The 27,945-nt window shown below is 45.2% G+C and overlaps 1 protein-coding gene across 1 annotated transcript in view; it reads left to right on the top strand.

Moving 5' to 3' along the window:
* MIGA1 (mitoguardin 1) overlaps positions 1-27,945 on the top strand; it is a 694,793-nt gene that overhangs the window by 194,462 nt on the left and 472,386 nt on the right. The window contains exon 7 of the mRNA XM_078659267.1: positions 1,069-1,192. Coding sequence (XP_078515393.1) covers positions 1,069-1,192 — 124 coding nt within the window. The remainder of the gene's footprint in view (positions 1-1,068; positions 1,193-27,945) is intronic.

Below are 27,945 nucleotides of genomic sequence, written 5' to 3'. Positions count from 1 at the left end.
CGCCTGCTTGTTGCCACATTATACAACCATTGTGCCCAGGTCAGACTATTGCTAGGAATTACCACAATTAAGCACGCACACCTCGCCTCTGCACTGATATTAACATGCACAGACACAAACCACGCGACCATGCACTCCCAGACATGCACTCATGCACACATGCAGTTGCTCGTGCATTCACACTCCGCCACACCCACAGTACAGAAACTCTCTTTTTTCTATTTACCTTTCTTTCTAGCTATTCCCGCTGCTCTTGTGGGTTTGCTTCTTCTTTACTCTACCTTATGCAGCTCCTGGTCCATGCTCCGAGACAGGGAGGGGGGCAACTTGCGCAGCCTGGGAGAGGGGGGAGCAAGGGCATGGGGAGTGGAGCAGTTAGGATCATTTGGACAGGAGTAGGGGCAATGAAAATATGGGCCAGGGGTGAAATGAAGCAGGGGTGCTAGGATCAGGTGTGAGTTCCTGGCGGAGCCTGGGATAGTCTAGCGGGCAGTGCACAGGGGCAACACAAGGTTAATAAGTCAAGAACACGGACCAACATGACAGACTCGGGGGTGTGCAAAAACCGGGGAGAATGGGCCACAGGGAAAACTGGTGTACGGATTTTCTTCCTTTTGCCAGTGTATTCTAGGGCACCAAGAGGCAGTGCAGACATTGCCACACATGGTCTCCTGCCTATGCGAGCTGAAGGGATGCGTGTTTCAGTTGGCATGGCAACAGGTTCTGAGGTATGCTCAGTGACCTGCTGACCACTTTTCTATGTTAATCACAATATGCTTTGCCTTCGTTCTGCCGCTGTGTGGCAGCACAAGCAAAATGTTAAAAGGATCTCTTGTGGTTTCTCAATGTCATCTCTAAAGCATGCCATCAAACGGACATCCATTTGGCAGCCTCTGATGAAACATCCAGTTTTTTTGCCTGGTATAACCACTCCAGAGCACCAGGTTGTGTTAAATTGAAGATGTAATGCACAAAGTCTGAGATCGTGCAACCGTTTATAAATTCTGAAATAAATCTAAGAAATCGAGAATGCGTTTTTCAGCACCAATTTAATACATTTCCTTGCAGGATATCATCAGTGCAGACTTCATTCATAAACTTGAATCTTTACTGCAGCGAGCCTATCGCCTCCAAGAGGAGTTCGAGGCCACCCTTGGAACTTCGGATCCAGCTTCCTTAGCGAATGACCTGGGTAAGAGATTTTACAGTAAAAGAAATCCTCTGAATGTTTTTTTTAATGTTCATTTTATTTTTGTGTTCAATGCGGTAGAATTGAAAAACCTGAATTTGAGTGCCTTTCATTTAAAATGTCTTCAAAGCCAACTGATATAAAGTTGGGCATAACTATAATTTAAGAAGATAACGTGAATCCTTAAATATTTCAAAATGTACATCTTTTTTACCATTGTAATATTTACCATTACAGTACATCTGCTGCTAACCACGGGTTGGGACTTACCTGGTGAAAACAGTCTGAAAGCTGCTGGTTGTTTTTTTGTTTGTTTATTAGTTAATAAAGATTTTTTCACTTTTAGGTAATAATTTGATAACAAATCACTCTTTTTTAGGACACTGAACACTGTTGTTAGAGTAGTGGTCATTGGTTTTAAGAGGGTGTCGAACGTCATTTCAGAGGCCCCCTGACGGTTTCAGTTTTCATGGAAGTGAAATGTTCTTTAACGTGTTTGTTTTCAGCTTGTTTTAAACAATTGCAAAGATGAGCTGACTTTTTTAGGTTTAGATCCAGAGCTTTCCAGAGCTCAGCTCCCACAGTGTGGTGGACTTTGTGCCTGGGTCTCCCAGGTGACTGTGACCAGAACAAGCAGGTTTCCAATACTTTATCTCGGATTTTGCTTTGAGGCTTAACTCATGAATAGTCTAATGGTATTTTGAGATGATTTCCACCCAGTCTTTAAGACAATGCAGGAGATTTTAAATGTGATGTATTGTCTGTGCAACTGTGGTCTAATACAGTCATTATGGGGCCTGTCTGATGAGAAGATGTCTTCTAGCTGCTTGAGACTACAATATGTGTAGTTCCGAATTTCTGTTTGTAGCACTCCTGCATAGACAATATTGCAGTAAACCAGTCTCGATCGCACCAAGTCAATTGTTAATTTGATCCTGATTGGAGACTATGACAAATGTTGGATCCGTCTCTGCAACATGAGATAGAAATTGATATTTTTAGTAGCCCCTATGATCTTCACATGGGTTAGAGATGAACCACGCTGCAACATTTTTTTTTTTTTTACTGCTTTGGTAGGAGTCCACATTATACCTGCCTCCTCCAGCCACTCAAAATAAAGGCTCTCTTCAGAGAGATGTCCAATTCTAAGGATTTTTATTTTTGATCTGCTCAGATAGAGGTATCTCTCCATCCATTAGTACACATTTTAAGGCAGTTGGTGATGTCCTAGCAGTGTTCCTTGTGGCTGCTCACTCGGGTACACAGGTAAATATTTTCAGCGTATATTTGGAATTGAAGTTGGTATTGCAGGATTATGTGGGTTAATGGATATGTTAAATAAAAGGGTAGATTTTGGGGATCTATGTTGAACCGCATATGCGAGTGATTTCACTGAAGATGAAGCAGAACCAGCTTTAAAATGTTGGGTATGGTGTAATGAGTTACGCTATTGGTGGAGCATTCCATTAATACAAATAAACCCTGGGATTGCAGATGGACCAATAAAGACATCAGGTTCCTTATTACACAAAGTGCCCTGGGGCCAACAGACATGTAGGGTCGCTTTGTCCACCCCAAGACACTTTGGTATTATAGATCGGCCCATAGACGTTTGTGCGGCCCCTTCAGTAATACTGATAGTGCTGGACCACATGTAGCACCAGCGCTATCTCACGAGTGCATTCCCTCATTTGCTTGGATCCGTGACCCAAGCAAATGAGGGAATCTCTTTGCCTCTGATCCCGGGCTGTATTATGGACATGGGTGCAATGCAAAGAAGCCGTCTGAATGCAAAGAAGGAGGACCCATGGACCCCCCAGACATCCATCTGCAGACGGGTACAGTCACTCACTGCACCCACCTGCGGTGGGATCTCTGTCCCCTCACTAAAGTGCAGGCACATTCCGCCTGAATAGTGAAACACATAGTGACTGATTAAAGCAGCTGCAAAGTATTTCACTGAATGCGCAGCGCCCAGGGCAGCGCAAGTTCACGGATGCCCTCCGAGCAGCACATTCATTGTAATTGGCTGCACTGTTCATGTTGGCGCCTGGTGCAACAGTGAAAAGGTTTGCTGGCAGCTCCAGCATGAATGGTATGCCTGATACACAATACGGCTCAGATCTTCTCTGATGTCTGCAGTTGAGGAATCTGTCTCTCTCCCTCTGTCTAAACCCAGGTTTTGTGTTTTGCAGAATAGTTAGATTCTGCAAATGTTTTCAGCTGTTGAGAATCTTCTCTTACCATGATCTTGCTAATGAAAGGGAGATATAGATAGGTCTTCAATTTACTGAGGTCGTTCCCACAGTATGCCCATAGGCTTATACAGTTAACCTGGTAAATATAACATGCTTTGGAGCAATGAAGAATAATTCTCTGTTGAGGAGAAGCACTAATGATGTTTGTTCTTGCTGGGTTACATATGGAAAAAATAACTTTCTTATTGTGTTGCTTGAGCAGAGATCAATCAGTCTATTAGTTTAGCAGATGTTTGTTTACATGTTCTGGAGTGTCTCCTTGTGCAGGCAATTTTGTACCTTAAAACATTTCAAACAGGATCTATGGATGTCTCATTTATGGATCCGTTAGGAAGTGTAAGTCTACGGATCTTCTGTAGGCGGTCCTAGCTAAGGAGGTGGTAAGAAACCATGATCATCTCGTGGGCCATCTCATGCTAAGGACTCCACTGAAAACAAGAACATGCAACTGGATGGAGATTTGAGATAAAATGTATGCTGTATCAGCATATCCACGAGAGGTTTAGGATGTCTTAAAGTGATTTCAATTCTTGAAATGCCAAGTATCTAAGCTAGTCAATAAGCAAAGCATGAAATCATGTTAAGTGGTGGTGGCTCTCCAGTGCCCTCAAAGCCCTAGGAAGAAACATTATGACCGTCTTGAACTTGTCCAAGAGTGGAAGGCCTATGTGAAGGTCAGAAGCACCCATTTTAAGAAACGAGAGGAGCCATGGCGGTGTAGGTCTATATTTGCACCTGCATTGTGAAAGTGAATGCCTGTGTGACAAATGTAACGTCAACCCTAGAGGAATGTCCAACAAACATGTTCACCATTTTCCCAAATGCAGATCTTACCTCACAATCTATAAACAATGATGAGAGGCCTAGTAACATAAAGTAAACAATGTCATCCTTTAATAGAGCAAGAATAGACCTACATCATGACCTGTTGGTTGTGATGAATGAGGTTCACATTGACATACCATCCAATAACAGCATACCAGGCCAACCTAATTCACTTTGCTCACCTGCCATAATAATCTGAGGAACTGGACAATCATCACATGTATCAGCATGACGGCTGTGGTCACTGTGACAAAATGTGTGATGCTCTTTGACCTGATATCATCCCCCGTCACATTGTATTGACTTTGTTGATGAGGTTTATCTTCATCTCTGTTATCTCAGTCACCTTCAAAGTCCTCAGCATTTGCATGTGCCACCTAATGGCAACGTTATGACACATGAACATATCGCTACATGGTGGCACACTTAGCCAACTTTCTACTGGATGCCGGCATCTAAGTGTCACCTTTAGATAGCCAATAGCATGCTCTGTTGTATTGCTTGTCTGCCTGTGTGCTTTGTTATATGCTACCACAAATATATTACTGTGTTCTTGAAGCCAAGGTATGAGCAGTTGTCTGGCATCCCCTACAATGTAGGGCCACCTGAGTGTGAGTAGTGCAGTTAGGTAAGTGCTTATACCTAACGCGCAACCCAACCAAGACAGAATTCCTGTTATTTGTCAGGAATAAACAAGACAAGGTACAAACCTGGCTCCATGACATGATCCTTAACTTGGATTCACCCTGGACACTAGCACATTGGCAAAAAATGAAAACACATTAGGACCATTGCTCTTTCTTACAAAGAAAATCAAACCATTCACTCACTCAGAGATGTTAAGTAACTTATGTAAATAATAGTGTTCATTCTCTATGATCTAGAATTGCCAACTAAGCTATATATATCCCCACTGAATGGTTATAGTTAGGACCACATTTTCATAGTTAATCCTGTTTTGGTGTGCTTATAACTTTGCCGCCGTTTGATGAACCTTCACAAAACGTTAAAAAAAGTCTCATACACCTTAACTACTTCCTGGAATGTTTCCAGGTGATCCATCAAGCAGGGGCTGAAAAATGTGTTTTCCCCATTTATTTGTCCATACGAAAATTGATACAGCAAGAAATGCTGAATGGAATTACAATAAATATCGCAGCTGAATGGAATTACAATAAATATCGCAGAAAGCTAGATCTTGGTCCAGAACGTGTGCTTTTGTGATTTTTATTTTATGTATTTTCGGTCTGTAGTGTTTGAGAAATTAAGGTTAGAAAAATATAGGTAATTCATGCCATGGAGGATCCGGGGAGCTGACAGGTAAGGTTGGACTGGCTGACACCACAACATCAAAGATATGACGGAAACCCTTTTAGGACTCAGGGACTCTATCTCCTTTCCTACAAAAAAGGTTAAAAAAAGATATAAGGTGGGAGGGGGTGCAGGGTATGTATAGCCTGCCTCCCTAGACCTGGGTTGGGGGTGGAGGGGAAGTCCCAAAGACACCCCTCCTGGGGCCAAAAATAAATGTAAAAAAAATACTTTGCTGCAAATTCGCAGTGGGTTTGCGAACCAGCTCTAAAAAAGCATGGATCCTGGGCCTTCTTGTTACATTAAGGAGAGGGGGAGGGGGTGCGAGCCACCTCCCCAATCCTCTGCCAGGGCCCATGGAACCCATCCCCCAGGGCAGTTGTTAAAATAAAGGGGAGAGGGGCATACATCCTTTCTACCTACTGTCTGCGAGGTTCCCGGTACCCCATTTCCTAGGGCCAATATATAATTGAAGAGGAGGGGGCATGCGGCCTCCCTCCCTAAGCCTGCTTGAAGTCCCCCAGGCCATATTCAAAATGAAGTGGAGGAGGATATGTAGCCCCACCTCCCTGATATGCCAGGAGACCTGAGAACCTCATCCCCGGGGCCGTTTCCACTTTATTGGGGAGGGCGGAATGCAGCTCCTTCCCTGACCATTCTCTGGCCCTAGGGACCCCATCCCCCCAGGGCTGGCTCTTTTACAGTGTCCCGAGACCCCAATCTTCGGGACACTGAGGTTTCCCTGCCCATGAGAGCACGGGAAAGTAAGTTTAATATGGTCCCACCCCGCATAAAGCTGCTACTGCCAGATATTTGCACAGAAGTTTCTCCTTGCCTGCTCTCTCACAGGGAGGAAACTTAGAATGACTCCTGCCATGATCGGAGCAAAACAAAACTGCTCCCACAGGGTGGGAGAAATTCCGGCTCCTGCCACACCTTAGATGGGTGCAGGCAGGGGAGCCGGCAGGGCTGCGGGGGCCCAGGGGCTTTACCCACAGCCTGCAGCATGGGGCATTTGGTTGCCCCGGGTTGGCACAGGGGCACCTACCTCACTATGGAAAAGAAATGAAATAAAATGCCAGCTCCTGTGCTGTCAAGTAACCAGCAGGGCTGTGGGGGATGTGGGGCTTGCCCAGTGGCCCCAACAAAAATAACACATTGGTATCCCAGGCCGGCACTGGGACACCCAAAATAAGTCAATAATAAATGAGCAGCATTTATTATTAACGGCTCTTTGCAAGGAGAGCCCCCTATTGCCCTGTGAGGGCTTTTAAATGTATTTTGTCGAGCCTGGTGGTTTCCTAAGCCTTTTTATGTTGAGAGGGCTGCAGAGAGTACCAGTTATATTTATCGCAAGTAAATATAACTTGCTCCCTAAAGTAACTATAACTCGCGCCTTCGCCATGCACTGCTTATGACCTCACACATTACATCACTTATGAGATGTTCTATGACATTATTGATAACATGGCTGCAACATCTGAAATGACATAATTGATGACTTTGTGCATGGGGAAGGTGCACGTTATAGTTACTTTAGGGCACATCTGTGAATTATATATTTCACCCAGCGGTGGTCCCCGCTATGTGATTATAGTTAGAACCTAGTTATCATAGGAAATATATTTTTTTTGTTTTGCTAATAACCTTGGCGCCTTCTGACAAATCTTTACAAAAATTCCTAAATAAAGTTAATCTACATCATTTCCTTCCTGGGAAGTTTCGGGGAGGTCCGTCAAGCAGGTGAGGAGAACATTTCCCCTTCCAATTTCCATAGGTGGTTTGAGACAGCATTACAGTTGAAACGGCTAAACAGAAGTACTCCAAATTTGGCAGAAAGCTAGCTTTTTACCCAGAAAGCATGCTTTTTATGATTTGGTGCAGATCCGTTCTGTAGTTTGAGAAATTAAGGTTAATATTTTTTTTTACAGTTCTTTTTATTGAAATCAAGGTATGACATTCAAGAAAGACATTATCCATATAGAATGGCATACCGGTTGTGCAACAGAGGAGACACAGAGCATTATGATGGCGACACAACAATAGAGTAATCCCAATCATAACGTGTTAAGATCTCGTGTGGCGATTTCTTACCTCGTCTTCGGAGGCTCACATATCCCTCCCCTGTGAGCGTTCCATCTGTCCCAGATGTGCATCCACTTGGCGGGGCACCCTCTAGCTTCATATATGGTCTTCATTGTGACTATGCACCAGTCCATATCATTACTCCAATCCACTATATTTGGTGGGATATGGGCCTTCCACAATCTAGCGATGTTTCGGTTTGCCACCATTAAACCCAGAGTTACCCATAAACGCTCTTTGGAGTATAGGTCAGTAGGGCCCCAGGTGTTTAGGATGGCAAGCTTTATATTAGTCTATCTTCTGCCCCAACACCCCCTCCATGAGTCTCACTACTGCCGCTCAGTACCATTGAATAGTTGTACATTTCCAAAGTGTATGTCTAAAGGTACCCTCCTGCCCACATTGCCTGGAACACCCACCATCTGTACTGTACCCCATATGAACCAGTAGTGGACAAGACAGTTAGGTCCTATGCAGGAGCCTTAGCTGTATGAGGAGAAGCCTAGAGGAAAGGTTAATCATTTATGAATGTCAGACCGTTGGGGTTCAATTCAAAAGTTGATACCTTCTGAATAGTTGAAGGGGCTTTATCAGACGGAGCGCTCTGATTGGCTGGCAGCAACATTAAAAGTAATGCAGCGGCGGCCATTACAGGATTCAGGAGCGTAGTCCCCTGTCATGAAATGTTTTTTGAAAAATTACTTATGTGGGCTGGATATAGATACTGACTTCCTAGCCCTTGTGGAGGGTCGCAAAGGAATGCCCCTGAGCCCAAAATGAAAAGAAAAAAAATTGGTGGGTTGCCATAATCCCAAGGGTCTCCCAAGGGACTGTGTAATGAATTGCAAAAAAAATGTATGGTGGGTGTCCATGAGGGTTGGCCGCCCACAGGGGTGAGTGTAGGATGTGGCTTAAGGCCAGACCCTGCGCTCAACTCCACTGCGTGCATGGTGGCCTTTGGCCACCAGCTGGGGGTTGAGTATGGTAACTTAACCGCTTCCTCCCTCTGTCTGACCGGTCCTACTGTGGACTTTTCAGACTTCAGTGAAACTGAGACTGTGTTGTAGGGATCCGATTTACTCCACATCATTGCTAACATTAGTAGCTGTGCGGCAGACCGTACAACGCATCCTAGTTCCCACTCTAGCAAAGTTATTCCCTCAGGATTTCATGGGGTTTCTTTGGTCCCTAGTGTAGCAGAATCTAATTTCCAGAGGGACGACATTCTTTTACCTGACCCTGGAACTAGCTTCCCTGTGGTAGTAAGCTCAGGGTTGTTTTTAGAATATTTGCACATGGTTTAATGGCAAGTTTTTGTTACACAGTATTGTTATTTAAGATGACATCATAGAGATGTTAATATTTGGAAATTTGGGAATTCAGTTTGTTTTTTTAACAGAATAAAGATCCTTGTCGAGGTGTAATAAGATCTATTTTTACTTTAAAGAATCCCTAGGTATTTACTGAAAAAGCTCAAAGGTTAAAGTGAAAACGTCCGTTAAAATGCAACATTTTAATCTAAAAAAAAACACACTGAAATGCACCCGTTATAGTTTATTGAGCTAACTAGAAATTGTGCCCCCACTATGCTCTGCTTATGACATCACAGATTGCATCACTCATTACATGTTCAATGACATCGCTGATAACATCTCAAATGCATCATTGATAAGGAACACTGGGCATGGTGGGGGCACATGTTCTAGTTAGCTTAGTTAACCATAGCTGGCGAATTTAGGTGGTCTTATTTTAGTTTAAAATGTTATGTTTTAACTGACATATTCACAGAAGTCTTACATTACTTTAACCTGTTTTTTCCAGTGCATATATATATATATATTCAAATTTCAAGTTTGCTCTGTAAGTAAGAATACTAGTGTCGATAGATGTTTATTAGGAAAGCTGTTCTAAACATTGTGTTATTGGGCCACGTTTATTTTCAGTTCCGAGGCATAAATAGTACACAAGCTGATGTACAGAGCGTAATATGCTATTTATTACCATTGTTGAGTGTGGGCAGGGGCCGTGACTCATCTCAGACGAAGCCTTGTGTAGGTCACGATGACCCTCCTCTCCCTCAACAATGGCAATGAATAGTATATTTACTCTGTGAATCTGCATATATGGTTTATGCCATGGGACTTTTTTCATGTGTATTTGTTTTAACAAAATATATTTAAACAAAACCAGGATACATGGGTTTAACTTTGTGCAGTAAGGTAAATCCTCACTGGAGAGGCTTACTCGCTATAAGGAAAGTTGTTTGTTTCCCGGTGTTCAATAGTTGTTGCATGCAGTTTGTGAGGAGGTGAAACCAGTTTTTTGTCATGTCAGTTTTGTGTACTGCTGTAAGAAACTGGAATCTGACCATTACAATGTAGTTAATAAATTGTTAATAAACGTGTAAACATGCTTTTATTTGTACAGTTGCTCCAAATAACGTGTTATTGGGCCACATTTAGTTTCACTTTTGCAGCATAAATATTTGCTAGTTTTGTTTTCTGTGTCTTAGGGTGAGTTGCTTGTTGAATGCTATTGTGTTGTATGTCATAGTGTAAAGTTTTTTGAGAGCATGGTGATGGGCAACTCCTCTCAGTAACCCGAATAAAGTACACATGTTGACAGAGAAGCACCCAAAGTGCTTACTTCGCATGCCTTCTGTAATAAATAGGGCTGTAGGTTGGGGGCAGGTGAACCCCTTCTCAAGCAGCAACCTCAAGTCTTGTCTGGGTGAATCATGAGCAAATTGCAAATGAGCTTGTGCCTTACCCACTTGTAGCTTGGCACAAATGCAGTCAGGCATACCTTTGATGCAATGTGTAAAGTCATTATGCAGCACCTCAAACAGTAATAAAGTGAAAATACAGCACAAGGAGAATCCCACAACAATTTTCAAAAATAGAGTATATTTTAATAAATTATTTGATACCAAAACAAAAAATCTAATTGTAGAACCAGAGATATGCAATTTTAAAGGTTTAGATAGAACTAGTGCTTAATAGCTTATTTGGTTGCACTAGATCGGGACGAAAACACAAGTTCAGGCCGACTGTGGTGGAGTGCGGGCCGGATAGAGATATCAGCAACAAAGTAGTCTAAATCCTGATTGCGGAGCATTGTGAGGTCCCGCGTTGAGGATGCAACATGCAGTGGTGATTCAGGACTGAAATGCAAGATCCTGCATCAAGGATGCATCGCACAGCAGCGGTTCGGAGGAGCTGTGGGACTACGTTTTGAGATCCTGCATCAAGCATGTGTCACACAGCAACTGGTCCCAAGACCTCTAGGGCCTATGACACACAGCATAGGTTCTGAGGTGATTCGTCGCTTCTGCTTGGAACCACAGCAGGGCTGGCAGAGGACCTTCCGGCTCACTTTCAAGGGTCCGGGACTGCGGGGCTAGACTCAGCAGATATAGTCCAGGTGCTTGGGTCAAGGTGGTTGAAGCCTTTTGTGCCCCGAAGGCTCTGATCGGAGGCCAGCCAACTAGCCCATGGAGTCACTCTGATGGTCCTGGGTTCAAAATGCAGGCCCAGTCATTCTCATTTAGGCAGCATAGTTGCATTCCCTCTTGCAGCAGAGCAGCACATTATTTTTTCTGAGTGTTACACAGGTCCAGAGGTGTACTGAAGAGTTGGCTCTGAGGGTCCAATAATTATACCTGGTGCCCCCTTTGAAGTAGGAGAAACTTCTAGAGTCCTCCCCCTGCAGAGGTGTCTGGAATTTACTGCCTCTCTGTCCTGGCCCTAGCTTGTTCTTTGTGAGTGTGCTAGGGAAGAGCCTTTGTGATATGAAAGTTTGGTAGGTGATACCTCCTTCCACTATTAAGTCAGAGGTGGCCCATCCTGTCAGGACCTATTCCCCTTGCGTCCCACTGTCTGAGTAATGCACAAAGGCCAGCTGCTGGCTGCATCTCATCATGTGATCCATGATACAGGTTGCAGGCACCAAATGGTTAGGACAAGAAAATATCAACTTTCTTAAAGTGGCTTTTTCAGAATTGTGATTTAAATTCCAACGTTCGCATTAAAGAGGATTTTTAAATATAAATATGTAGAGATCAAACTCAACATTCTTACCTGCTCCCAATTGAAAGAGGTCCCTTATTAAATGTAATAGGGCAACCCTGTGTTATCCTATGGGAGAGGCAGGCCTCACAGTACTGAAAAATGAATTTAGGAGTTTTACCCTACCCATACATGTAAATATTAAAAGTACATGTCCAACTTTTTAAATACACTGCACCCTGTCCCATGGGCTCTTTAAGGACTACCCTAGGGGTGACTTGCACATATTAAAAAAAGATTTAGGCAAGGCAAAGGATTTATTTTGCCAGTTTGAAATGACAGTTTAAACCCACACAAAAAAAACACAAACACAAAAATTGGCACTGCCCTTGTCAATAGGCCACTTCAGTGTGCATCACCCATTGCCTCTACCAGCACCACCAATGTTATACCCACACAATTACTTACCATCACACTCCTACAAGTGTGACAATTCAGACTATTCCTTGCCCTCAAAGCTAGAAAATTGGCTTGGCCAGTAGGTATTAGTAATTTTTAATATATATTTAATTAATAAACAACTGTTGTTGTACTCCTCTCTAAGTTTGAAAGACAGCGCCACTCTGTGGCAGATTGGCATAAGTGCCAGAGTTGAGAACCAGTAACCACAGGCTCAAATTAAGCACTGGCTATATGAATGAATTGAGATGGGATAGAATGATTTGCGATGTCCGAAGCCTCATGGCTCACATATTTAGAATTCTAGGTGTAATACTTTACTTCTGGGCATGTTCACTTTATATCCATAATTGTTTTGCGTTATTTATTGCAGTTACATAATTCCAGGGATTTTCCGATGTCGGCCACTGACAGCGGTCAACTATTAGCTGAAATTTCATACAGCCCATGTTTAGACACTTGCAATCTTGCAGATAAGCACACTTTAAAGAAAGCTATTTAAATAACACAAATTCAATTCCCTACCAGCAATATTCTACCAAATACTGTATACTACAGCTGTTAAAAATAATTGTTTCAATAACTTTTTCACGTTTAAATATGTTTTCATTAATTAATTAGTGAGGTGTAGACAGGGCGGAGTTACTGTGTGGGCTCTACTTCGGTGTCTGTGGTATACTTCAAAGCTGTGCAGTCTTTACAACTTGCTCAGTAAATGATTGTGTAAAATTTGAGGTAGAAAACTTAAGATTGCATGCTATAATTCACATTTAATCAATCATTCAGTTTTATATAGCACTGCTCCTCACCACTGAGGGTGTCTGGGTGCTGAGGTATAGTTGGTCTAATTCGAAGAACCAGGCCTTGAGTTCTCTCCTGAATTCTGCCAGGGAGGGTGATGTTCGTAGGTGGAGGGGAAATTCATTCCAGGCCTTTGCTGTGAGGTAAGAGAAGGCATGGCCTCTGCTGTGGCGGATGTGGTGAGTGTGAGCGAGGGCCAGAGATGTGAACTACAGGTGTCTGGCGGGATGGTGGAAGTTCATGCGAGGTTTAGGTAAGCTGGTGACTGCTCGTGTAGGGCTCTGTAGGCATGAGTTAGGAGCTTGAACTTGCATCTCCTCTGGATGGGGGTCCACTGGAGGTTCTTGAGGTGGGGGGTGGTGCAGCTGCATCTAAGGAGGTTGAGTATTAGTCTGGCTGCTGCGTTCTGTATGGTCTGGAGTCTCTTGAGGAGTTGGGTAGTGATGCCGGAGTAGAGAGCATTGCCGTAGTCGAGCCAGCTGGTGACAAAGGCCTTGATGACAGTTTTCCTGGTGTTGATGGGGATCCATTTAAAGAGTTTGCAGAGCATGTTGGAGGGTGTGGAGCAGGAAGATGCAACTGAGTTGATTTGGCACTTTATGATGAGTCTACTGTCAAGGATTATACTGAGGCTGCGGGCATGGTCTGTGGATGTGGGGGTGGGTCCTAACTCAAAGGGCCACCGGCTGTAGTCCCATGGGGAGGTGTGCTTCTGGAAGACCAACACTTCTGTCTTGCCTGTGTTGAGCTTCAGGTAATTGGTCTTCATCCAGTCGGTGATGGCGTGGTGAAAGTTTGTCCTGGTGGTGGAGGGGTCTTTGGTGAGCGAGAGGATGAATTGTCGTCTGTGTAGGATATTATGTTGAGTTTGTAGGTTCTGACAATTTCTGCGAGGGATGTCAACTAGGTATTGAACAGGGTGGGGCTGAGGGACTATCCTTGGGGGATGCCGTAGACAATGGTCTTGGATTCTGAAGTGAAGGATGGTAGGCAGATTCTCTGATTTTGCCCTGTGAGGTTCTATGCGATCCATTTGAGGGCATTTCCCTGGATTCCGATGTGGTTGGGTCTGTTGATGAGGGTGCGATGGGATATGGGGTTGAATGCTGCCGAGAGGATAAGAGCTTCTGTTTTACCGCGAGGATGGATCTGATGTTGTCGGTGTCAGCCATAAGGGCTGTCTCGGTGCTGTAGTTGGCTCAGAAGCCGGATTGGGAGGCGCCGAGCAGGTTGATGTCTTGTAGGTGTTTAGTGAGCGGGTGGGTGATGGCCTTCGCAAGGACTTTGGCGGGGCAAGAAAACAGCCAAATGAGGTGGTAATTCTTGAGTTTCCTACAATGTTCAGGGTGTACATGCCCAGTTAATAAATTATTGTGGTGCACTCCATAGACACGTTAACGACTAACCTCTGGCTGCAGATCACCATTAGATGGAGGTTTTTACGATAACATCTAGCCTTATTTTGACCTCTTTGCTTCCTCTTTCCCCACATTGCTTTGCCAACCCTATCCTATTGCTTTCCCCTGCCCATGGTGTTGCCCCCTTTTGCTTATCTTCTACCCCATGTTGCATCCCCCTACCTATATTTTTTGTGGGGGGGTTTGTAACCATCCAACTCGGATCATCAAACAAGAAAAAAAGTACACACTTCAATTTCTAGGCACGTGCATGATTGGTGCATGTGCCTAGAAAATGACATGACGGACTGCTTATGCAATTTTAATTTTACTTTTTAAAAGCTATGCTGCACAGCATCGGGGATGCTCTACAGCATGTCTAGAACCAAAAGTGAAAGGCGATCCAAAGGCTAGGCCTATTGGGTTTGTCAATGCTTGTTTGGCAAGGTTTATAAAAAGTAGTCCACGTTTCAGACTCACACTATTAATCCGTCACCTAATGTGGCCACTAGGTGTCTCTGTTGTGTTACTGCTATTTGTTCACTTTGCAGGCTAAACCACTTCTCTGAGCAGTTCTTCAGAACGGGAATAACCGATGATGCAAGCACATACCAATGTTTGGACTGTTCGTATCGAGGCGCGTTTCGTATGTCACAAGTATGCTAAATAGAAGACAACGTTTATTTCAATCAAGATGTTAATCAAAACAACATTTGTTTTAAAGAGGGCTCATAGAAACATTGTGGGGCGAAAGATTCAGCAATGTTTAATAAAGGTGCCGGCCCTTTAGCTGCTGCATTCCTGAGGCCATGTGCCTTCCTTAATCAGCACCATGTGTGTCTTTCCATCAGAGGTGACACTGCAAACGCAGGGAGGTAAACACCACCGTGATCTTATTACCCTACCAGAAGAGCGACTGTCCTGCACGGTGGCCTGTTTCGAGAGTATTCTCAACAAAAAGAAGCCCCTCGTGACTAAGGAGTTATAACAGAGCCCTCTTGCGGGCCGAGCAGTCTAACGAGGGAGCCTAGAAAATGATTGACGTTTCCTATGGAAACTTGAGTCCAGTACCTTCCATTACCACTCTAAAGCTCTTCACATATAAAACACAATGATTGAACAGCTATGAGTTTCTTAGATTTTCATGGACGTGTTTAATTAATGGTCGATTGCGTTCGGTAGTAATTTGCATAAGTATTCAGACTTCCCCCTTACCTTAAATGCAGCTCGGAGAAATACGATACATGCCAATATTACAGGAAAGATGAAAATGTTGGGGAAAAACGATTGTTTAGTTTCCTTTCCCCGTTGACTTGCATTGATGTAGAGGAAGTTTTAGGTGAGAGAAAGATAAAATAAAGCGACTAAGAAATAAAAATTCTTTATTCCTCCGCCTGAATCTGGTATGCTGGGCACGTATGCAGCACTACCCCACACTGAAAAATTGTGATCCTGTTCGCAGTTATAACGGAATGAGGGATGGGCTTCGGCATTGACGATTGTGCACTAGATTACGTCGGATTTTTTTTTCGTGTCGACCAGTTCTCCACGTTCAAGCTAGAACACCTTTTCATAGCAAAATCCGCCAGAGTGATTTTTTAGTTGTGCAGTAATGTCAGGCAGGTGCCCATTACCTATTTGGATAAAAGTGCTTCAGTCCTTCCCCCCACATCCCACCCCTCCACCACCCAACCACCAAGGCTTAACGCAAAATGATGGTGCTTACCTAGAGAATATGGTGAGGGGGCTCCTGAGTCTCTAATATCTGACAGGTATTCATTGACCATAGGCTCAATCGGGCCCCCTTGAAGAGTTGGGGGTGGGGGGGTTCTCAATGGTTAGTGCCCTGCTGCACAGCAGGGGCCTGCATTATGCCCCAGTGAACCCCCCCCCCCCCCCATGCATCATGTGTCAGCATGGATGTCGATTGCGCGAAATACCAGGGGTAGCGGAAATGACATCACACTCCTGGACTCCACCCCTCATGGCTTCATAGGAATTGAGAAAAGGAAAATTCCCTTGGGTAAATTACTCTGCAGGGAGGAACCTGTGTTCAAGTAACATTCACCCTAATGCACTCAAACTGTCATTCATCTTTATCCACACATCTCAAGGTTTAAACCATATGTAATAGGGAAACCACTATAACACTTTATCTTAAAAAAAATATATATCCTATGTTTATTGTTCACATTACACGAAGTTAAAAACCACGGGAATGACCCGACGATAAATACATTTGATATCATAACACATCATAAAAACACTACATATGAAATATATATCACAATATGTATGAACTTCTAAGAAGAGTGAAAAACAAGTGCTAGACAGGATAACTCAGTCTTAACAATTTACACATCCGTCTTAATCACATGTTCTCGGCATGGAAATAAGCAGTCTACAATTGGCTTTTTTATACCAATGCCCAATAGGCGCATTGTGTATCCAAAGTGTAGCGTTGACGCGTTTCTTATAATCCTTATAAATCCATCTTTTTCAAGACTTCGATATAGGCACTCTGTACTTTGTTAAACAGTCTCATGCAGAAACCTGTTTAAATGAGGGAGAATCCCTTTATGGTATTTTATCACTATTTTCAGTAAGAATGTCAATACACTCCCAAATCCGGCAGTGGAGCCATTTCATAAAAACTTAGTGCTTACTGTCACAGAAGTTGCTGTGAGCATAAAAGACTTCAAGGCTAATTGTAACTAAAGCCTGGACCTTCCTTGTGTTTTACCTTTAGAGGAACACCAACAGCGTTGTATAATTGCTGCTTGGTTCTGTAGATAGGTCACTCAACTTTTCTTGAGTTTAGATGGCCGGCATTGTGGTAATCGGTCCCTTTAATATTTAGGGATCCGTACTGATACGTAGGCGCTACCTCAGGGCTACCTTGTGCAACACCTAGACCGAGCGAAGGGAAAGGGAGGAGGGATAGCCATCATCTATAGGGACCAACCCTCATGCAGATTTCATGACAGCCCCCTCATGGACTGCGAAAACGTTTACTTTAGTATCCAACTCACCCCCTGTAATTCACTTTCAGGAGTCCTTATTTATCGCCCTCCAGGCCCCCTGGGTCAATTCTGTAGTTCCCTCGTGGAATTTTCAACTGCCATGACTAGCACTCTGCCCAATCTGCTTATTCTAGGGGACCTCAATCTCCATTTTGATAAAAGGAATGACAAAATTCCCTCAGAGCTGCTCCTAGACCTAGCCACCCCTAATCTTCATCTTCAAAGTGACCAACCTACACATAGTCTTGGACACTTACTCGACCCCATCTTTTGTAACATAAATGCTCTGAAAATAAATGCCCCGATCCCTCTGCTCTGGTCGGACCACATGCTCATCCCCTTTAGATGGGAGATCCCGACCACGTATCCCCCCAACCACCCTCCCGGCAGACCGGCTCGCCCCTGGGCTAAACTAGACACCGGAAAATGGGAGCAAGCTTTGGACCACTACAAGCCCAGCTTTGCGACTGACCCCGTAATAGCCGATGCGGAGTTTAGATCCTGGATTGAAAGCTCTCTCAATACCATCCTCCCAAAAAACCATATCAGATAGCTCGTAAAAAAACCTCCGCCCCATTGTTCTCCCAGGAGATTCGTCTAATGAAGAAGACATGTAAAAGGGCCGAGAGAATGTGGCGGAAAGACTTCGACCCCAAAAGCAAACAGGACTATAGGCTAGCTATACTAAACTACAAAAAAGCCTTGAAAAATGCACAATCTGTCTTCTTTCAGGAGAAAATCAGTGCTGCATCCTGCTCTTCAAGGGAGACTTTCCGAATTGTAAGACAACTCTTGAACACTCCAGAGCCCACATGTCCGATCGACCCCTCGGATAATTACTGTGACAAGCTTGCCACCTACTTTGACCTAAAAATTCAAAATATCCTTCAGCAACTCCCGCCCATCACCCCTTTGGACCAACTATCTAAGCCCCCAAGTCAGGCCCACAATCCCAAAATCAGACTTGATACATTCAATCCGATAAGTAAGGATACCTTGTCCCCCATTTTTCATTCTCTCAAAAGTGGCTCTCCTTCTGACCCTGCCCCAGTCCAAATCTTAAAGCAAGTAGCACCTACCATCTTTGCACCTCTGGTAAAATTAATTAACACCTCCTTAGCAGTCGGAGTAGTACCCCCTAGCTGGAAAAAGGCGAAGGTTAGAGCTTTACTTAAAAAGCCTAACCTAGACCCCCTCAATTTAGCCAACTTCAGGCCCATCTCCCTTCTCCCCTGCATCAGTAAGATGACAGAAAAATTCATAAATACCCAACTGTCAAACTACCTCGAATCCAATGAACTACTCAAATCATCCCAGACAGGTTTCCGCCCTGGTCAGGGCACGGAAACAGCTATGGTGACGGTGGTCGAGGAGGCTAGGAAGATCATAGACGCGGGAGGATCAGTGGCAGTGATCCTCCTGGACCTGAGTGCGGCCTTCGACACGGTCAACCATCACATCATGGCCCAGCGTCTCAGAGATCTTGGGATCACAGATGTTGCCCTGTACTGGCTGATATCATTTCTGCAGGACCGCTCCTTTCAGGTTATAGAGGGTCGTTATACATCTAAAGAGACCCCTATACGTTGCGGAGTACCACAGGGCTCCTCCTTGAGCCCGACGCTCTTCAACGTATATATGTCCCCTCTGGAAAACATAGTCACCCCCCATGGTATTAAACTCTTAACCTACGCGGACGACACACAGCTGGTCGTCTCGCTCTCCCAGCAGGAGAATCATACCACCGACCTACACTCCTGTCTGAGAGACATAGTTAGCTGGATGGACAGATCTCACTTGAAGCTAAATAGTGACAAGACAGAAATACTGGTGATGGGGAATCAATCCACCTTTCGTCCAGACTCTCTATGGCCCCCATGCATGGGTAATCCTCCCACCCCCAAATCCGAGATCAAAAGCCTCGTGTATGGCTGGATCAATACCTCACGATGCATACCCAGGCAAGGAAAACGGCCTGAGTCTGCTATGGGCTTATGAATGAAATGAAATGAAATGAAAAAGAATTTCTAAAGCGCATGGCTGCCCTTGAGCGTCCCAGCGCTACATGTACACACAGACAGACCGCCTCTGAACCGCATACAGAGATGTTAGTCATTCTGGGGGAAAAGGAACGTTTTCAGGGATTTTCGGAATCTGGTCAAGCTAGGTTCTTTCCTCATTGATGTTGGGAGGGAGTTCCATAGCTGACCCGCATTTATTGAAAAGCGGCGACCTCCGGTCCTTGCTCTTTTTGCTCTCGGGATGGCTACCAGGTTTTCCTCGCCAGAGCGGAGCGTTCGTGATGATTTGTAAGGGCGGATCAGATCTCTGAGGATCGGAGGGCCTGTGCCTTGGAGGACTCTGAACACTGTACAGAGCGCTTTGAATTTCACTCTCGCTCTTATGGGCAGCCAATGGAGCGCTTTCAAGGCTGGTTTCGCTGACGTTCTTCTAGATGTATTCGTCAGCAGTCTTGCAGCTGCATTCTGTGCCCTCTGGAGCACGTTCAGGGTGTATTCTGGTGCAGCCAAGAAAAGGGCGTTGTTATAATCAAGTCTTGACAAAACAAGGCCCTGTACCAGCAATTTCCTAGAGTCTAGTGGGAGTAAGGGCATAACTTTCCGTATTGAGCGGAGCAGCCCATAGCAGCACCCTGCAGTTTTTTTCGCCTGAGTGTGCATCGACAGCTCCGGTTCAAGCCAGACGCCGAGACTTTTTATGGATCCCTTCGGGGTCGGAGGATCTCCTAAACAAGCCGGCCACATACATTTGGGGAGGGAAGTACAGAGATTTCCCAGCAACATCACCTCGGTTTTGGAGGCATTAAGCTTAAGTCTTGAGTCGGCCATCCATGCCATGATGTTGGTAAGGCAGGCGGCAAACTTCTCACCATGGCTTTCTGCGAGCGAGAGCGAAACAATCAATTGGGTGTCGTCCGCGTACGTTGCGAGTTTCACTCCAAAGGGTGCGACCTCCCCCTCCAGTGGGGCCATGTAGACGTTAAAAAGCGTAGGGCTCAGTGATGAGCCCTGCGGGACACCACACTGGAGGGGGGTGGGCACTGATCTATTGTTGCCCTCGCACACTTGATATGTTCGATCACTCAAGAATGACGTTAGCCAGGTGAGCGCCAGGCCTCCTACTCCCAGCTCCTCCAACCGGTGGATCAGGATCTTGTGATCCACCGTGTCAAATGCCGCACTCAGATCCAGGAGGACCAGGGCTGCTGATCCTCCTGAATCTAAGATGCACCTACCCTCTTCTACCATGGTGATCAGCGCCGAGTCAGTACCCTGACCGGGCCGAAAGCCAGTCTGGGTGTGCCGTAACAACTCATTGGATTCCAAAAAGGACGAGAGTTGCTGGTTAACCCATTTCTCAGCACTCTTTCCCATCCCTGGCAGTAGGGAGATTGGCCGAAAGTTGGACAACTCAGCGGGGTCAAGCCCCGCTTTTTTATGCGGTCCGCCCGGAAAATTTTACCTCTCCTCCCCCTCCTTTCAAGGAAACTCCTGATCCAGGGCCTCATTTTGTCACAACTGGACTACGGTAATGCACTGTATCTGGGCGCCCCGCAGAAAGTAACTACTAAACTACAGGTAGTACAGAATGCGGCAGCACGGATTCTTACCAACACCAGAAGCCGTTGTTCGGCCAAGCCAGCCATTAAAGAGCTTCACTGGCTGCCCATTCTGGAAAGAGTGCAGTTCAAGGCGCTCTGTTTAACTCACAAAATCCTCAACGGGACAGCCCCTCCTATCTTCAGAGACCTGGTGACTCCCTATACCACATCCAGATCACTTCGATCCTCTAACGCCCACCTAACGCTAACACCCAAGATCAAGAGATCACGATCAGGAGGTCGGCGTTTCTCATACAACGCCTCCAGATTGTGGAACTCCCTCCCTCCTGACATCCGCGCACAGCCCAACCTGCTGACATTTCGAAAATCTCTGAAAACCTGGCTGTTCCCATAAATTCTTCCTCTCAGATTCCATCTGTACTTATTCAGCGCGGGGACGCTCACGGACAATAACAATAACAAAACGGTCGTGCCCCACGGATTCATAGGTATTGACCTCATAAGATCTTTGACCCTGATGACCTCGCAGGAAGTTATGGCACATCACCGTTGACACTTGATAATATAGGAATTTGCATTGCTGAACTTCGAAAAACACACATAAAAGCAATGAAATACAAATGAAATAAAGATGAAAGATACTAAAACAGAAAAAACTCTATTTAAATTACTGCCCATAGAGTGCTGTTGCTCAGATATGGATTTACCTTAAATAAATGAAAAAACAAGTGGTGTTTGACATGACAGGAACAAGTTGGTTTAATTAAACGCTGCAGCCGGGAAAGCCATGACAGATTCTGTTCAGTCTCTCGTGTACAAAGTTTTGGCCCTTGTTATCCGCTACCGTGCTACCGCGTTTTCCCGCTGTGCGCTGATTTTTAAAAATCGCGCTGTTTATGACAAAGCCAGCTCGTCATCCGCGTAGCGCAGGTAACGCCCATGACGAGCTGGCTTTGTCATTAGCGTCGAAGGGGTTAAATACAGTTCAAGAGGTACAATAAAGCAATTTCTACATTCCAAAAAAGCATCTCAGTCGTAAATCAACGAGTGCAGTCATCTGATAAGGACACAGATGGCTTTTGACCTCGGGGGAAGTTAAGGTGGGCCAGTGTGTATGTGTCCAGATGTCGGGCATGACGAGCTAGTAATCAGTGCAAATGGTGTTCATGTCGTGTCCTGATTGAGAGTTTCTATCTCCATGTGGTATCTAGCTTTGTGATATTTTTGGGGGTCGCAAGTCCTTGGCCAAACCCATTTTATTGGGGCCTATTTCCTCGGACCTGTTTGTGGTGCTCCTATCTATCTGTGAGATCAATAAGGGTGTTCCCTGGGAGCTTGTTTGTCTTTTAGGTTAAGAGAGACCCTTCCTGTTACCTACTATTCGTTAAACGTGGGTGTGGGTCGTAGGACTTGTCTAACCACTAATCTCTGACTTGAGGTCGATGGGGAGGTCACCTTGGGTGAATCCGATAGCAATTATGTGAGTTCATTAGAACTCCTGAAAATAATATGGCAGTCACTGGTATAATTTTTATCAACATCCTTAACATTGTCCATACAGTTGACATAGCCTACATTGACATTGTTTTTACTGGTATCAACACAGTTATGTTTGTTTAGGTCATAACGTACATCAATATTATTCTTACCAGTAACGGTATAGTAATTTGTGCATGGATTATGAAATACATTGATGTCGTCATTGCCAGTGTCAACGGTGCGAGTACAGGTTATGACATACATTGACATTGCATTAACAGGTATTGGCATTGTCATGCGGGCACAGGTTATGACATACGCTGATATTGCATTAATTGGTATTGCCGTTGTCGGGCCTGCACATATCATGGTATTCATTGACATTGTATTCACTCATTCCAACAGAGTTGCCATGGTATGGCAAAGGTGCAAATATGATAGAAGTGCAAGGCAATCGTTGGCCAGCAGTACAGCCGTCTCATTCCCAAGTGCAACCTCAAATGGTCTTTCACAACCATCATTTGCTCAGGAACAGTTATAACATCACTTGCTCAATTGATGCCATATAGGAGCATGTGCATAGGTTCTCCTCACTCTTACAACCAGTCTGTGCACGGGTTAAAATGGGCCCTCAGGTCTAGCAGCTTGTGAAATCCTGTGGGTTCTGCCCCTAAAACCTATGTGTGTGCTCAGGAAGCAAATTGTTTGATCACTGATTTGTGTATCATAGACATACAAAATGTTCTGATAATTATGATACTGTGGTTTGATGTATACTAAATACTATTGGCATGTATATAGCACACATCACCAATAATAATAGTGTATTTTTATATGCACTAAACATGTATGTCATGTGAATGAGAATTATTGATGTTAATACTAATACTGGTTGAAGGTTGCCTGGACCCAAAATGGCGGCGCCTCACCATTATGAGGACCTCTGTTTCCCCTCATTACTGTCGCCTCACACTTAAGACAATAGTAAATACCTTATGAGGCACTAATGTTTTCCAGCCCATGTGAATGTGACACATACCCAGGACTTGCCCAACTAACACTGCAATCGGCTCACTGCCTGACCCTAAGACGGCGGCTTTACGAGGACATTGTAATTGCCTCCGATTGCATGACCTTAAAATGGTGGCGTAATAAATCAACATGACTACCCTCACTCCTGCTAGCCTTTGAAATCGCCAATGTATCTAATAGCTTCTCAAGCCCAGTTAGTTGCTGAAGCCATGAACCGACTCCCGAGCCTCATAAACCTGTCTCCCTAGTGCCTCTGCTGCGCTGCTCTGGAACAGGACCCCAGCTCCCCCTGTGGTCCGGTGAGCTCAGACGCCTACTAGCCCCTGTCCGCCTTGTCATCACCCAGGACCGAAGCCTCGCAACGAACCCCTTACTGGCGCAAAACCTTTGTGCACGTCCTCAACGTATGTGCAACCAAGAACATTCCACATGGCACTAAGCTTACAATAGCCCCCTCCGGAACCCTGCGAGCTGACCTCACAAACACCCTCTACAAAAGCGGCATTGTCTTGATCCAAGCCTCATCCAGGAACCTCAACAAATCTGCAAGCATTTTTACCAACCTCAGTAACCATGTGCGCGACACTAACAGGGTAACTAACACTTGCCCTTACGACCCTCTGACCAGCCTGCCTAGCGTCCCAAGCCACCCACTAACCATCCCTCCTAGGGCTCCCAACATAGATCATCCCATCCCCTCTTGCACGGCTCCTGACCGTACCAGGAGAATCATCCTTGCACTTCTAATCTCCTCCCAGACAGCTCCCCATTCTAACTGTGAGTCTGATACACCTCCAAACACCTGCGACACAGATTGAACCTCCCCGCCCAGCCCACAAACCACCTTTCTAAGAGTCTCTACCACCGATCTTCCCAACATCGCTAACTCATCTCCTAGCCTTGCCAATAGACTTGTCCCCAGACCTTTGGTCTTCTCCCCGCCAGCCCCACACGCTGAACATGAGACTGGTTTGCCGCTAGAAACCCACAATACAGGTCAAACTACCCTTTATACCCAGTCTCCTATGCATGCCGATACTAGGGCTCCAGAACTACTGCCCCCTGCCCTTTAACGCCTTCCCCTTATAGAGAATATGATAGTACTGTCCCAGAGCTACTGCCCCCTGCCCCCCTGCCCCCTAACGTTTCCCTCCTATAGGGATTTTGAAACCCTGCACTCCAGAGCTGCCAAACTAACTCAGAGTTTCCATATCTCCATACTAGACCTAATGAACCTCCATCACCTCGCTGAACTCTCCTTCGCCAAGCTCGAAACCCAGTGGAACTCCACCCCCCAACACCATAGAGTTCCCCAAGCACCCTCTACCGCTACCCTTGAGACATCTTCGCCCTCGCAAGCAACCATGCCACCTCTCAGAGGAAGAAACCCTAGCTCTCGCCCTATTCTACAACTCTACACATGCCACCCCTAATCCGCTAGACCTCACTGAAGAGGAAATCTTTGCCATCCTCAGCGACTACAACTCTGCCCCAATTGCCCTTTGCCTGCTAGACATGAGAGCCGAACATGCCTTCCGCACAGACTATCAACACCCAACAGGTCGGCTATCCTCCGCAACAGAAGTGTGGTCAAGAGCAACCTATCGGCTGTACACTTGTCCACCCTGACTTCTAATCAACTGCCGATCGGCGTTTAAGCACACCGTTGACATTGTTGCACTCATCCTGAACAAAAACTTCGACTTAGCAATTCTAACAGAATCATGGTTCAACGATTCTTCATCTCCTTGCCTGGACCCCTTAGTCCCTCCTAGCTATAACATTGCCAGGCTCGACAGGCAAGCTAGCAAGAAAGGAGGAGGCAACGCCTGCATCTACCGCTCTAACCTCAGTGTAACAGAACGTCTGGCGGATTCCACCGACTCTTGCGAATACCTCGCACTCTCAATTTGTAGCAACTCCACCCTATTGTGCAATTTACACATCATTTATCATCCCCCTGAAACGAACGACTCCATCAATGACAACCTCATGGAACTTATCACTGCTAAGTTCTCCTCCAGTACCAAAGATATCTTCCGGGGTGATTTCAACCTGCATTAGAATGACCCCAAGGACCCTCATGTCAACGCCATCAAAGACCTCCTGTCCGATCAAGCCCTGAACAAAGCCTGTTCACTCCCAACACACTCGAAAGGGGCCCATCCTTGACTGGATCATCTCTAAGGAATCAACAGTAAAGCTTATCTCCATAGACCCAGGCGACTGGTCTGACCACCATGCCATCGCATTCCTACTACCTGGCACCCACAAGATAAGGGCACCACAACCAGTGATTCCCAAATGATGGATTAGAGACACTAGAAACCTGGACCACAAGGAACTGAAGGCTCTCTGCCAGTCTGACCTCCCCCCTCGCATTTCTCAGCGGTCAATGACCTCAATAATCACTACTCTGCAACTATCTCGAACATTTTGGATGACCTAGCCCCACTAAAGCTAAAAAGAACCCAAACCAAAGACAGGAACCCCTGGTTCACTGGACCCCTCAACAATGAGAATAGTTGCCTCAGGCAATCCGAAAGAATCTGGAGGCAGGCACTCTCCGCCGCACATCTAAAACTTCTCCGCCAGGCCGGAAATGCCTACAACAAGAACATCCTTAACTCTAAAAAAATAATTTTTCAGATCCGAGCTTGAGGACACCAAGAACAGACCTCGCAAGCTCTTCGATCTAGTCAAACACCAATCCAATAAACTGGCAAAACTTTGAAAGAAACCCCCAAGTCTTTAATATCATCTGAGGAATTCTCCTCCTTTTTCGTTGACAAAGTTGCAGCCTTAGACAATGAACTTAGTGCCGCCACATACTCTCTATCCTTTCCTGGTGTGCCCCCTCCTCCTGCGATGCCCTCACAGACTTCACCTAAAAAATCAAGCACTTTGGGCTGACTTCAACCTCTGTGACGAAGATTCCGTATCTAAAATCCTATCATTCCTAAACCTGAATAACCATTTCAATGACCCGCTCCCCTCAAACTGCCTAGCGGCCGTCGTCCAGTCCAATATTCCTAGCTGGACTGCAATAATTAATGCCTCGCTCCAGCAGGGTTCCATTCCTGACTCTCTGAAAGCCGGCCAAGTCCTCCCTATTTTAGAAAAATGTTGCTGGACCCAGCCATCCCCGACAATTTCAGACCTATCTCCAACATCCTCCTCTTAGCCAAAGTCTTGGAGAAGTGTGTACAAAAGCAACTAAGTCAGCACATCAACAACTTCCACCTTCTCGATGACTGCCAATCTGGATTCAGACCTGGGCAAAGTACAGAAACGACCATGCTCCACATCATTGACGATGCCCTCCAAGCCCTGGAATGTACCGTTTGCTACCTCTTGTATTTTGTTGCTCACAATTGTCACTTTTACCTCATGTAACTTTGCTTTTGTAATTTGTTCACTTGTAATTTTCTCCTCATGCATCATTAACTTTCCTATTGTGAAGCGCTCTGACACCTTCAGGTGAAGTCCGCGCTATATAAAAACGCATAAAATAAATACATTAAATAAATAAATAAAGGGAAAACATGCCTTCTAATCCTCCGAGATCTATCCTTGGTCTTCGACACGGTCAACAATGAAAAACTAATAGAACGCCTCAAACTCAGGATGGGTTTGGATGGCTCTGTTTTAGAATGGTTTAGAACCTTCCTCCAAATCCGATTGCAGAGATTCCTAATCAACGGCAACCTATCTGCTCCCTCTCCGGTCAATGTCGGAGTCCCTCAAGGATCAACCCTGTCCCTACCCTCTTCAACCTTTACCTTGAACCACTTGCCGAATTACTACGCACAGCGAATATATCCTACCATATGTATGCTGACGACACTCAGCTCTACATCAAAGCCTCTTGTCTCAAGGATATTCTCTACGTGAATGAGGCCCTGAAATCAACTGTTTATTGGCTCACCTCCAATCAACTTAAACTCAACGCTAAGAAAACAGAATTTCTCTTAATTTCTCCTCCAAAAACCAATCCCGAGATGCAGATATGGATCAAGGCTATCTCAGCCTTAGATTGCCCACCGACCATCGTGGACTCAGCAAAATCTCTGGGAATAACCCTTGACTGCAATTTCAACATACGAGATCACATCAACTCGATGGCCAAATCAGCCAGGTTCCACTTGAGCTACCTCTGGAAACTGAAACCCTTCCTTGACACTACCGACCTAAAAAGTGCAGTCCAAGCGCTTGTTATCTCCAAACTGGAATATGGCTGTTCCACTCGCTCCGGTTTACCCAAGATCTCCCTGGCACCCTTAAAAACCTACCTTAATGCTGCCTCCAGACTTCTTACAAGCTCAAAAAAATGTGACCATATCTCTCCACACCTGAAAGCTTTGAACTGGCTTCCCCTCAAGGTCAGAATACAACTCAAACTGGCTTGCATCACACACAAGGCTTTATACTCAAACTCCCCTGCTAATCTCGCACAGAAACTTGTGGTATCCGGCAGAATCAGAAACTCCCGGTCC

The sequence above is a fragment of the Lissotriton helveticus genome, chromosome 1_1 (assembly GCF_964261635.1).
Source record: "Lissotriton helveticus chromosome 1_1, aLisHel1.1, whole genome shotgun sequence".
In the NCBI taxonomy this organism is placed as follows: Eukaryota; Metazoa; Chordata; class Amphibia; order Caudata; family Salamandridae; genus Lissotriton; species Lissotriton helveticus.
Note: the sequence above shows the minus strand (reverse complement) of the source record. Positions and strands in the feature narration are given on the sequence as shown.